General features: G+C 41.1%; 1 protein-coding gene across 32 annotated transcripts in view; it reads left to right on the forward strand.

Moving 5' to 3' along the window:
- rimbp2b (RIMS binding protein 2b) overlaps positions 1-13107 on the forward strand; it is a 101549-nt gene extending 88442 nt beyond the window's left edge. For 12 of the 32 annotated variants that reach the window (XM_051421551.1, XM_051421554.1, XM_051421558.1 and 9 more), the window contains 10 exons: positions 116-224; positions 721-846; positions 2220-2398; positions 3247-3415; positions 3571-3633; positions 3930-4033; positions 5395-5421; positions 5944-6015; positions 7482-7616; positions 10772-13107. In XM_051421551.1, the coding sequence (XP_051277511.1) occupies positions 116-224; positions 721-846; positions 2220-2398; positions 3247-3415; positions 3571-3633; positions 3930-4033; positions 5395-5421; positions 5944-6015; positions 7482-7616; positions 10772-10969 (1182 nt within the window). In that variant the 3' untranslated portion in view covers positions 10970-13107. Of the gene's footprint in view, positions 1-115; positions 225-720; positions 847-2164; positions 2399-3246; positions 3416-3570; positions 3634-3929; positions 4034-5394; positions 5422-5943; positions 6016-7481; positions 7617-8527; positions 10394-10771 lie in introns of those variants that run through there. The other 20 variants (XM_051421566.1, XM_051421577.1, XM_051421580.1 and 17 more) reach the window with 12 other exon arrangements.
- The last annotated feature ends 11 nt before the right edge of the window (positions 13108-13118 follow it).

Here is a 13118-nt window from a genome sequence, read left to right on the forward strand (position 1 = left end):
TTTAGTTGTTTTAACAGGATTGTGGGATTCTTTTCAATGATTTTAAATGTTTCTCTCTCAAAATGCAGGCCGGGTTGTCGTTCTAACCTCTTATCTGTTGTTTTTTACTCTAAAGATCATTGGGAACTCTTCGTCACATGGAAGCGCTGATCGCCTGGAACACTCAGGGAGGAGGCTGGTTCACATCGGCACCCCCCCTCAGCAACGGCCCATCCCATCCATTGGTTAGTGAGGTCACCACATGAGGAGACGCCTCATCCCCACCTGCAGGGCCACTGATGTTTGTGCTATTTATACCATGTGTTTCCCTTTACCCATGTGAGCCGAGCTGTACATCTCTCCCATAGAGCTTAAACAGCCACGTAGACCCTTATTTTCTGTAGCTGTCCATCCTCACGAGCTGGATTCGCCAAATGTTCACACACAGTTTTGCAGGAAAGTTATCCCAGACACACTCCCTATGCCTGTGTTTACTGTGGGTTAACATGTTTACATGACCACCCAATTTGACCTCTCCGCCCCCACAACAATGCAAGCATTGCTGTTTTACACCCAGTGACTCCAGAGTGAAACCTGTTGCCTTGTACACCCCCTCCCCTACCACCTCAGGGCAACCTCATCATCCTACTGTCTCAGCATGAGTGAATGGGCCATTGGGTAGAGCGGAGTGTGTGTGCGGGGGATCTCTGACCGTAACGCTGTGATTGGTGTCTTCTGTAGAGATCACCATGGACAGTAACAGTGAGGGGAGTGAGGGGAACCTCTCACCCGTCAAGGAGGATGTTTACTATGGCAGTGTAGCTCGGCGCAGGATATGGCGATCTATGTCCTCAGAGGATCAATATGGTATGTGGTGCAGCTTCTCTCCAAGATGACAATTCACCCTGACAAGGTCAGAAAAAGGCAAAGAATCGTTCTTGAACACATGCAGTGATTATCATGGTGGTCTTTGTTCTGTGCTGGACAGTCAGCTGCTTTGTTTAGTTTAGCTTAGCTTAGCTGAATAAAGCTGACGGGGGAAGACAAGACTGGCCACTTTTCCCCGTTGCTGGAGAATGAAAATCCCTTCCCTGTATGTACTCCTACACCTTCAATCCCAAGAAACCCCAACTCACTCACTCTTCCCATTCACCCTCCATATCCAGGCCACTCTCTTACCCCCCCCACCCCACCGCAACTTAGCCCGCCCTCCTCTTTCTTAGCTTCTCCTCTTTTCCTTCTCCTCCCGCCTCCATGAGCCAGCAGCCCGTTTGCTATGTTAATTTTTGCATGACCCGTTTACAATACAGTGAGAAGGAAAGACACATTACTGGATGAGTCGGTGCATTCTTGCCTTGTTGGTATCGCTCGGTTCATTAATTCAGCTGCCATCAAAATCAAACACGTTTCGCACCGTTGAAGCACATTTCACATCTTCCAAAAAAAAAAAGCACATTTCAGTTACTTAGTGTCTCTGAGCCATTCTTCAGACTTACAATCTGCCATTGAAACATTTTAACATGGTGATCCATGTGAGGAAGCATGGGGAACTGATATCAGGTTCATCCCTTCCCCCTCACTGTCCCTGATATCTGCGTTGCCAGGAACTGCTGGGGCATTTGATGTGTTATCTCCCCTGGGAACGTGCCTCCTTTTGCCCCCTTTCTTCGCTGCACATTGTTTCCGAATGTGGCCTTAAAAGCATGATGGTACACCTGCATTTGATGTAGGAATGCTGCCCTCCTCATGTCCAATTCCGGGACAGCATGCATGTTAATCAGCCTCTGTGAGATAAGGCAGTGAAACAGCAATGAACAATAGTGCAGTGTTACTCGTGTCCTCCTGGTGTGCACAGTCATTCAGTTTCCCTTGCACCCCAAAAACTGCTTGTGTTTCCTGTCTGTGCTGTGTTGTACTGTGTCCTCTGATGTTTGGTGACTGTCACGCCAGCAAGCAGAGATGTGTGAACGAAGAACCGTGCTGAGCCACGATTGTACCGGGCCTTTATCGTCAAAGCATCCTTTTGCTTTTAGAGCGTGAACGCAGCAAGAGTTATCAAAAGTGGAAGAGATTAAAACCAAAAGTATAATTCGACCTCTGGCTCTTTTTTCACACATGCATCTCATCGCCCTCTCCCCTGTCAGCTCTAACAAAGAGACATCTTCTGCTCTCATTGCCTCTACAGCCAGCGTGGCTGTATAAGGCTGGTAGTAGCAGCAGAGGCCTCCTCTATGTTTCAGACGGCTATGGCGGGCGCAGGCACGGGCGGGGACGGCGTTCCGTGGATTACTATGAGGAGTCAGAGGAGGAGATGACCCGAGTGTTTGTGGCTCTGTTTGACTATGACCCCATGTCCATGTCGCCCAACCCTGACGCTGCTGATGAGGAGCTGCCATTCAAGGAGGGCCAGATCATCAAGGTGGTGGCTTCATTCTTAAGACTCAAAGATGTTTCATAGCTAATAAGTAGAAAAAAATCAAGTAACTTGGATAATGCCTTTAGAATTATATGTAAATAGCAGTAATCTTTGCCAAATTCTAGTTGCAGGTTTTATGGTGTTTGTCAGAGGTTTGGACTCAGGTCACATGATTCAGACTCAAGTCAGAGTTGTGGCACTAATCTGATGACTTTAGACTCGACTCGATAAAATTAAAAAGACTTGAAACAGCACTCAGCTGAAACTCCACTTGGACTTTAACACCAGTTACCAGGGCTCCAACGCGTCCTGGAAAACCTGGAAAATCTAATATGTTTGCATCTTAGGCATTTGTTGCTTCACCTAGCATCGGTATCTGAGTTTTAACAGGCATTATCTTCTGATCATAACATGGTTTCCCATGCGTCCTGGAAAAGCTGGACATTTAGAGACTAGTTTTCCAGCCACGGAAAACACCTGGAAATAATCTGTTGTCCTGGAACATTTGAATTGTATTTTAGTATTTCCTCACTCAGACTGCCTACTTAAATACACAAACACTACCATTAGAAAAGAAGGGAATAAAACTAAATGTGTCAATATTTGACCTACCGGTAATTTTTTTTTCTTCTTGTCCAATAATAAATTATTTCTTAATGAGTGGGAACACTGGTTCCCACACGAGTGCCAGTTGGAAAAAATTATACCAAAGATTAATGGCATTACATTTGGTGAAGAGTGCACTATGACTTGTTTAGGACTCGAAACTCAGTAAGTTTAGGACTTGGGACTGGGAACGATCACTTGTTTCTGGCTGGTTGTCTTCCTCTGACACTTTGTTGTTTCTTTAGGTGTTTGGAAATAAAGACACGGATGGCTTCTACAGGGCAGAGATCCGAGACCGTGTGGGTCTGATCCCCTGCAACATGGTCTCTGAGATCCAAACGGAGGATGACGAAATGATGGACCAGCTCCTTAAACAGGGTTTCCTGCCACTCAACACTCCTGTGGAGAAGTTAGGTGAGACATTACTGTCGTCCAGGACCTCGTCAGCTTCTTTTTCTCTTACGTTGCTCTTATCCTCTTAATTCTCTACTGAACTCTCGTTTACTGACACCTTTCTCCTCTTCCTTTACTCTCCCCACTTAATTATGTTTTTCTGCTTTTCTGTAAAGTGAACTGTGATCGTTTCAAAGATGGCCGCTCAATAAATCGCAGGTCCAGAAAATCCAAGAGAGGTCTGTGTCCAGTGAGATGTTCTTCCGTTCATCTTTACTGCTTTTCTTTTTTTTACTTCTCACCACCCTCACTCATCTGTGAAGTGCTTTCAGCTAATTTCCAACTATATTTGCTGTCCCGAAGCTTTCCTTCGCTATGAACATAGGAATAGTTCACCTTGCAAGACAGATAATCAGGTTGCAAAGCTTGTTGGACTTGCAATGCTATTGTGTGTCATCACATCCTTCAGTTAAAGTTCCCGCATTATTCCCACTGATTAGTCTTTTATCCGTCTTTTATTACTCTGTCTCCGTAGAGAGGAACAGGCGGAGCGGCCGTCAACATCCGATGTCAACGCGGAGGATGGTGGCGCTGTACGACTACAACCCTCGAGAGAGCTCGCCGAACGTTGATGTAGAGGTACTGCCCTCCTGTGGCTCCAGCTGTTCACTTTGTCTTGACCATCTTCTGTCACCACCATCATGTTGAAGCATAAAAGCAGTCAAAGCACTAAATATTTTGAGATGAAGATGTTCTGTTTGTACTGTAGTCAATTCAGAATTTAAAGGAATAGTTTGACATTTTGGGAAACATTTTATTCTCTCTGTTGCTGAGTTAAATGAGTAGATTGATGCACTTTTGTGTCTCTCCGTTGACAGTCCCCGAACTGGGACTGTATTGCAATGTTTTTTCATCCGGATGGGAGCCAATTATTTCAGGGCTGAGCCAATACTTCAATGCCGTGGATGCCATGAACACAGCATTCTTATTACAGGGTACTCCTCCTGGAGCTCTTTTTAGATCGACTTTCTCTTCGGCATGACAGCTAACCGTTAGCATACTGACAGGTTCTGTCAGAAAGAGCCGAAGGACCGTCACCGCCTTTGACACTTGCCAATAGCAACCGCCTTGACAACGACACTGACTGATTGACACACATTAAGAACAAATCAGTGTTGAATTCAGACGTACATTGTTTCTTTACTGGGTTAGGTAACAATGAGTGGAACAGAACATGATAAATGTCCACGTAAGGGCTGAAAACAAGTTTAAAATTATTTTAATTGTGGTGAAAAGCGGAACATTTGAGTGTTTTACAGATATTTGTCAGGACTATAAATCAGGACAATCCGAACAAACTTGGACGACTTGTCACCGCATGTTGAATATGAAGCAGCAGCCAGAGGGACTGCTAGCTTAGCACAAAGACTGGAAGCAGGGGAAACAGTTTAAAGTCTATGAATAAACATTTTATACTTTTAATTTGTACAAAAAAACTGTGTAAAAACGATAAACTGTAGTTTGAAGGTGGTTAAGTTAGCTGCTGTTTTTCATCTACTTAGTTTTTATCAGCTCAGTGTTGCTAATCAGCTTTAGCCTAATATGTCATTTGTTTAAACCTTATGTATATAAACAATTTAGGGTTTTACAGAGAACAACGTCGCAATTTCACTGTGATTTTTATACTTCAGTTTTTATATAACATGTTCATTTTTAAGGTTCTTTTACCTTCAGACGTAGCCAGGCTAGCTCTTTAGCTGTAGCTTCATATTTAACGGACAGATCGATCTTCTTTTTTAACTCTTGGCAAGATGATGTCGAACTATTCCTTTAAGTGCGATTCGGGGCAATGTGTGCACAGGGTTGAGGTTGATTTGAGGGGTTACAGTTAGCACTGTGTAAGCTAGAAGATTGAATTACTTTCCCGTGCTGTTTCTTTTGCCCCCCCCACCCGCCGTTCACTTACTCTCACCTTTCTATTGGCACTGCCACCGACACAGTATGAGGGCAACAGACTGAATGAGGAGGTGAGTGAGGGTGAGGAGGGTACGGTACTGTCTGCTCTGTGTGTGTTTCCTCCCCCGTTTGTTGGAGTGCAAACGAGGAGGTGGGCTTCAGATGACGGGGCCACGGCCCTCTGTCCCCCCGGTGGTCATGAATACAGCCCCTCATGCATTGCCTGAGCCAGCATCTCCCCTCCTCGGTTTGGTCTTTTGTGTCGACCTGTCTCCTACATACTGTATACATACATACATACATACATACATACACTATATGTTTGGTTTGTGTGTTCTCAAATATCCCGTAGGAGAGACCAGTGTGTTGCAATCCTGTCTTCAAAGTTCCAACATTTGATGCATTTACAGTTGCAACAGTCCCATCTGCAGAGACTGAATTGACACTTGTGTTAAAGATGCATCACACTGATTTGGAGAAGGAAGCACAGCATTTCAAACTCATCAAACCCCAGTAGATTTGATGTATTGCAAAGTCTTAAACTTAAAGTACAAGAGGCCAAATGTTTCTCAAGGCTCTTTCTTCTTCGACAGGCTGAACTGACTTTCTGTGCCGCAGATGTCATCACAGTTTTTGGTGAAATAGACGAAGATGGCTTTTACTATGTAAGTACATTTAGCTCCATGTCTGTTGGGCATCGCTTTCTGATTTGACTATTTACTATTGACAGTATATATAATGGACAGAGCTTCTGGATCTGTGAGGTCAGAAGTGTCTTAAACTTGCATTCTCTGTAACAGCCAGCAGGGGGCAGCTCCATTGGCTGCAATTCAAAACTATACCATTCAGTCTTACGGAGAAATGAGTCGAGTTCTCAGTTGATTTATGAGCTCAGTAAACAGTTTCCTGATGAGTTTATGGTCTCAATCTGTAGTTTCAGTCCTCTTCCATACAGCATGATGTTCATTTAGCAGGGTATGCTTTAGGGCGGGGCTACCTTGTGATTGACAGCTCATTCTCAGTGAGTCCGTCCGGCTCAACGCACCAAACTCAGATCAAACTGTGTACATGTCAGTGAAAAGTACACTCACTCATTACAAAATGTAGGTTTAAGGTACATCTGTGTTGGCTTCACTTTTCAGAGAAAGAAAGTAAGTGTCGATTAAAACACAAACTCATCAAGTTGCCGTGAGGAAACAGTGGAGGCTGAATTAGAAAAAAATCTAAACTAATTAAAAGCCAAACTGAAAAGGTAAGTCTTGAGTTTGCTTTAACTGTCAATGGCTACAGCTCTGATGTGCTCCTCTGACTCCACCGAGGCTTATGGGTATTGTAGTATTTAGACTTGTCTGCCAAACAGAAACAGACAAAACTTGATTTTTCAGAAATAAAGTTGAAATAACTCAAACAGATGCAGGTTGTTGGATTATCTGGGAGGGTCCTGTGTTTCTGTGGTAACTAATATTAGGAACGCTTACAATAATGTTTTATTCATAGAGCACTTTAAAACCCACATTACAAAGTGCATTATAAAATAAATTCAACCAGATAAAACAAGAAAAACATTTAGGAAATAAAAGATATTCGATTAAAATTCAAGTAAATTTAGGAAAAGCTCTCTGATAAAAGACCTGTGAGGATAGAGCTGCACGATATATTAAAGTCATTGAGATTCTGTTTAGCAGGAATGATCCTTTTTAGCATCACAATATTCATTTTCATTGATTAAAAACTACTAAAATCATGATGTGACATTTATTGTGGTCCATAGTACCAAAGACACAAGTTTTCTTACGCCTGTGGAACAGATTTGTATGTTGATGCTACAGTACTTGCAGCGATTTGGATAATATTTTGATTAAAGTGCAGTGCTAATACGGTACTAATAGGTTGAAGATACAGCAGGGGGAGCAGCCACGTGGAGCCTCAAACTTAATCAGTAAAATCAATTCTAAAACACCTCAACCTCTCCCACTCTGTAGCTCTATTAGCAGTTGGCTTCAGCGGTTCCTCCCATTTCTCAGCTCTACTGCTGCTTTTAATTTGAAACTCCTCTGGGTAGAAACTGGTAAACCACAGGGTGAAACCCAGCAGAGAGAGAGTGTCTCACCCGTCTTTGTGTTCTCCGCAGGGCGAGCTCAATGGACACAAGGGACTCGTTCCTTCCAACTTTCTAGAAGAAGTGCCTGATGATGTAGAGGTTTTTCTCACTATCTCACCATCTCGATACGCCCAGGACACTCCAGCACGGATAAAGACCAAAAGGGTACATGCTCCTTCGCAGTACTAGCCCTCTGTCATCCATTTACTCTTTTCAGTTCCCTCTATCTCCTTTAGTTTCGTGTCTGTGCGTGTGTGTGTCTCATTGTAAAGTACAATGGGATTTTCTGACTTTGGAGCATTACACTGTAAATAAATAGATGTTTAAGATCTATGAGAAAAAATAAAACTTTAAGACTAATACTTGACAGAGGTACTTTTATTTTTCATGTTTACTGCTGTGAAAGGGGGGAAGTTGTGCATTGTATAATACATGGATATACTGTATTCATAAAGCATTCTCAATGAGAGTAAAATGAAATGGAGGTGGGGGGTTGGGGGGGGGGAAGCTCCTGTGACTTTTTACTTGTTCTGTCATGTCTTGAGAAACAGCAGTTAACACTTTTTGCACATGCATATTTAGCATTCTAACAGATGCTTTATGAATATATTCTGTGTTTGATCTCAAATAATTTCTAATAGAGTAAAATAGTTTTGTTGTACTGAAAAGATGAACTATGTAGTCTGTAGCTCAGCATGTCCTATAGTCTAGATGCATGAAATTCTTGAACATTTTATATGGAAAAAAAGATAAAAGTCTAGTGTAGTACAACTTTTGTATCTGCTCCTGAACGCCTTGTTTTGTATATTGCTTTCTTGTAAAATAGCACGCAGAAGGTCACTTAGCCTATGTTGCCATCAGAGAATAATTTCAGAAGTAATTATTTACTAAATGTAAATATGTGATGTTATTTTTGTGTTTAACAAAATAATGCAAATTGTTGAAATATTAATAGGTGTCATCAGATATTTATTTCCTTACGTGTTCTAATTTGCCATTGTCATAGTGCAAACTATTGAAATGCCATCACCATATATATTTTTTTATTTCTTTTCCTCACCCGCTTGGCAAAACAGAAGAAGAGTGTTCATTTCACACCTTAAAGGCTCTGTTTCCGTCACGTAAGTGAGCAACTGAGGATACCAAGATTACGCTCCCCTCGTCTAATGCAGCTGACATGGGTACCCTTAGTTTCTGGTATGCAACATGTGTACTTTATATGACATTCCTTTAGTGCTGCTCTTCTTTGTTTCACCAAAACCCTCAATACTGTTTGTTGGTAGGAGACAGTAACCCTAGCCAATGCATTAGACAAGAAGTATGGTATCTTCAGTTGTTTCTCTGAGTGTTGTACATGACAATGTCCGTCTCCTGCAATAAGTCTCCTGCTGTAACTCATGGTAAGCTAAAAGGCCATAGTTGTACAATTGCCCTCAATTATCAGTTAAAAATGTAAAAACTCACATTTTAGACGACGTTCAGTGCTGCATCGTAGAAAGAAATCCAGAAAATGCACCGATTCTATGCAAAAACCCAAAGAAAAGAATAAAGGTTTTAAATATTTTTTTCATTTGGTTTTGCAGTTCTAATAGAAGTTTTTGCTCAAGCCAAATTTCTTATATGCAAAGAAATAATACGAAATACATTTATGAAATATTTTTAAAAATACATTTTGGTCAAATCAGTTAGCATTTTGGTTTTCAAATAATTTTGCGAACCAAAATATCGATTGCCAACTAATAGTTATTGATTTAAAGTGAGACTATGCAACTTTTGCTGAGCACGTAATTTATTAGCCCCAAAAACCTTCCTAAACCCCGCCCCTTTTTGGATCAACTTTCTCCTTCCCTGAACTTAAATAGGCTATATGCTAAGCTCATCTATGCTGAAAAACAACCACATTTTGAAGATTGCTACAAAATTAAAGCAACATACAGTTATATAGTCACATCTTAATGTTAGCAAAACACTACCTAACTACCTAGATAATCTACATCAGGTTATTCTTTTGCTCTGTAGCAAAACAGTAGCTACCTAGGTAACTAAGCTGCTAACTAGCCAGCTAACGATTGATGTAGATTTGCTAGCTGTTGCTAAAATTAGCTAACTTAATATGTGACTAGAAAAAAAACCCATTTTGAATATGGTTAAAAGATAAAAAATGACATATACAGTATATACTCACATCTTAAGTTAGCTAATGTTAGCAAAACTCTAGCTAACTAGCCAGCAAATGTACATCAAGCTAGCTAGTTAGCTTGCTCTGTCACAAAACACTAGTTAACTAACTAGATATCGACTAACTAATGTGACTACATATTTTATCTTTTAATCATCTTCAAAATGTGGTTGTGTTTTCAGCATAGATTAGCATAGCACATAGCATATCAGGCCAATTACAGGATAATGCTAAAATGCTACACTACTTTTTAGCATTATGATGAAGTGCTACGTTATCGTAACGATACCAAAAGTGGCGAAGAGTCATAAAATCAGAAAACAGACTCGGTAACGTGCGTTATATTCATTAATATTTACCCAAAGTTAAGCTACTGGTCACACGTGCATTAAAGCCCGAGTACGGTGCGTCTTTAATAATTTAATCTTTTCATTTGTAAGTGGAAGAATCAAAAGTTACAGTCTCACTTTAAACTCAGTTCATAAAATACCAAATGCAGCAGAATGATTTTGCTATATTGTTTAAATTATATTCACACACACACACATATGTAAATATAGAAATGGAATCTTTAACCATCCATCTTCCCAAAGTGCAATTTAAAAGAGCCTTTTAGCTCATGATTACAGAAAAGGAATAGTGACTAGTAGTTTCTCTGTAACCCAGTTGTACCAGTAAATATCTATATCTATATATACATATACATATATATATTTGAGAGGAAGGAAAGTGAATGTGATATAAATATGTCCCAAAATGCAAATGTATCTGTTTATGTGAGAGAAACTGCCCTGCCTTTGATATTCATTGTTGGGAAATGTTGTCACCTTACATTGATGTGGAAAGTTAGTCAATGTCATGCTTAAATTCTGTGTTGTTGTAGCTTATTCATAGCAGCTTTATTAAAAAAAAAAAAAAAAAACACTGTTGCTACCTGTCAGAGAGAGAAAGGGGGAGGGAGGGAGTGTGTATCTTTTACCTGAGTGCACAGGACAACATCCAGGGAGGTAGACTTCAGAGCTATGGTGACCCCTGCTGAGACAGAAAGGACTTAAGAGAAGCAGGGGGAGTAGTGACTGAGGTGTGAGAGACCGCTTGGCTTTTTAACACCCTCAACTGTCCCTTACGGGTCTCCCATTAGGTTCCATTGGATAAATCGGGTCCGCCCAGAAGAGCAGCCTCTCCCACAGTGCATCCACACATCCCTGGCTCTGGCCCTGCCACCGTGGGGCCCGGCAGTCCCATCAGGGCCCCACTGGACATGTACTCCTCCAAAAAGAAAAAGGGACTGCTCTCCAAAGGGAAGAAACTATTGCAAAGACTTGGCGCTGTAAAATAATTTCTTGACCTACACATTGGAGAGAGTGTCATCCAATTTCTTGTAGTGTTTTAAAAGAGAAGAAAAAAAAAAATCTAAATATCACACAGTGGACAGGTGGCATTTGTGAGCTTAGCAAATGCTTTATTCTTGTACATCTGTTGTATACTAGAATATTTGTATTTTGTTAACAGTATCAACTACATATTTTCAATAACATTTCATATTACGGCCCCGGGACCTCATGGTGTCGGCCCCGTGTAGTATTAAGTATCTTACCTCCTGAGTCTGGCTGATGAGGTTTTGCTGTAGACGGGAGGCTTGGGGGGGGTGGCGATCAAGTCTGATGGCACTTAATGCACAGCAGTCCGACCGGTGACTGTGTACAGAAACCAGAATGTCATTCAAACACCGAGGGCTCAGCTAAAGCTTGGGAGTCCCATTTATGAATCTGAAGATAAACTTGGGGAGGGCCCCGGTGGCGTAAAACGGTACGAGAGGTTTGCATGCTTTACTTCAGCACATTCCCTCCTGATCCCCTCAGAGTGCATGCGACGTGATGGGCTCAGCGTGGAACCTGGAGCATGCAGTACTTTAATACGGCGTGGCTGACTTGCTGTGCAGTAAACTGCGACAAATCAGCAGAATTAACTCCCTACTCTCCTGGCCTATCTCTAACTGTGATAGAGGAAAGTAACCCCCCCCTTTACACCCCACAAACACGTCAGACACCTACAAAACAAGCACATACTGTACCTACTACAGGGTCTCTGCAGTAAAATCAGCCTGAATGGAAATGCCTAGTAGATCCAACCTCCATGTATTTGCCTTATAATCGCACAATGGTTAGTACTTTGTCCAGTAGAGCGTGCAGTTCCATGCCTACTACTCATTTGTTTATTTCAGAGAAACAAGATCTGTCTGCAGATGTTAATCCTGACTTGTGACGTGCAGGGTATCGTGTGACTGTTGTGATTTCCATAGGAACCAGAGCTAACATATAACCAACCGTCCAAGACTCCTGTGTTGACAGTGTCCATCGTTAGGAGGAAGACATTTTAGAAATATACTGTAGAAAATAAGAGAAACTCTCCCTGAAATGTTTTGGGCTTCTGAGTAAATGAAGGCACTTTATTTCTTATTTGAGTTCACTGTTTTTGAGGCCACACTGATGCACATCTAATTTAAAATAATGACTACTCTACAAAGGAAAATATCAAACAAACAGATTAGCATCAGCAAACGAAGTCCTGTTATTGTACTGCATTTGATTTGTAACATGCAACACTTTTGGGCTTCACTAGAAGACTAAAGGTTTGACTGTTGTCACAGTAGTTAACAGTGAGACACAAGGCTACCTCTACGCTGCCCCTCTACCCTTCGAACCCAGAATCTATTAGATCTGAAACACGTTTATTCAAGCCAATCTGTCATCGATGCCTGTTCAGTGTGTCCCGAGTTTATGTTGGTGCAGGATACAAGTACTGTATATCGATATATATATACATATATATATCTACACCTTAATGTAGAGTAGTGAATGTATGATGAATTGAAAGCCAATGTATTTTCAAAAAGCTGCCCAAAAAGGATTGTGCAGATGTCCGTCTTTGTGCGTGAAATGAAACAGTCCACCTTTATTTCCTCACACCCTTCTGTTCTCCATTCTCATCCTCATGTATTTTAAAATCTAGCCTATTTTTTCTATACACAAAGAGTTGAACTGAAACTGCCAAAAAAGAATGTATGCAAAACATTCTGTAATACTTTCTGTACAATTCTCGGCCAACAGCCATGTAAACCTACGGTAAACCGATGTACATCCTTTTCCTATCTACGGACCATGTCTTCAGACATTGCTTCTGTTCATTTTGAGTGACTGTTGCTCTTTTTGTACTTTGTCCATTTGTAAAATTGTTTTTAAATGTTTATACTTGATTTTCAAACTGCCTTTTTTGTACATTTAACTTTATAATCAAACAGTGCAAGCTTTCCCCATGGTGTCTTGAAGACCATATTGTTTTAAAAGTCTGCAATTGTGTGCTAGCTTTATGATAAGAATTATCAGCCTATATTGATGGTTACAAATTATTGTGTGGGTGTGCATGTGCAATCTTTTCTAAAAAAAAAAAATCTAAATAAATTTGATATTTTGTAAAGTTTGCATGTG

The sequence above is a fragment of the Dicentrarchus labrax genome, unplaced genomic scaffold (assembly GCF_905237075.1).
Source record: "Dicentrarchus labrax unplaced genomic scaffold, dlabrax2021, whole genome shotgun sequence".
NCBI classification, from domain to species: domain Eukaryota; kingdom Metazoa; phylum Chordata; class Actinopteri; family Moronidae; genus Dicentrarchus; species Dicentrarchus labrax.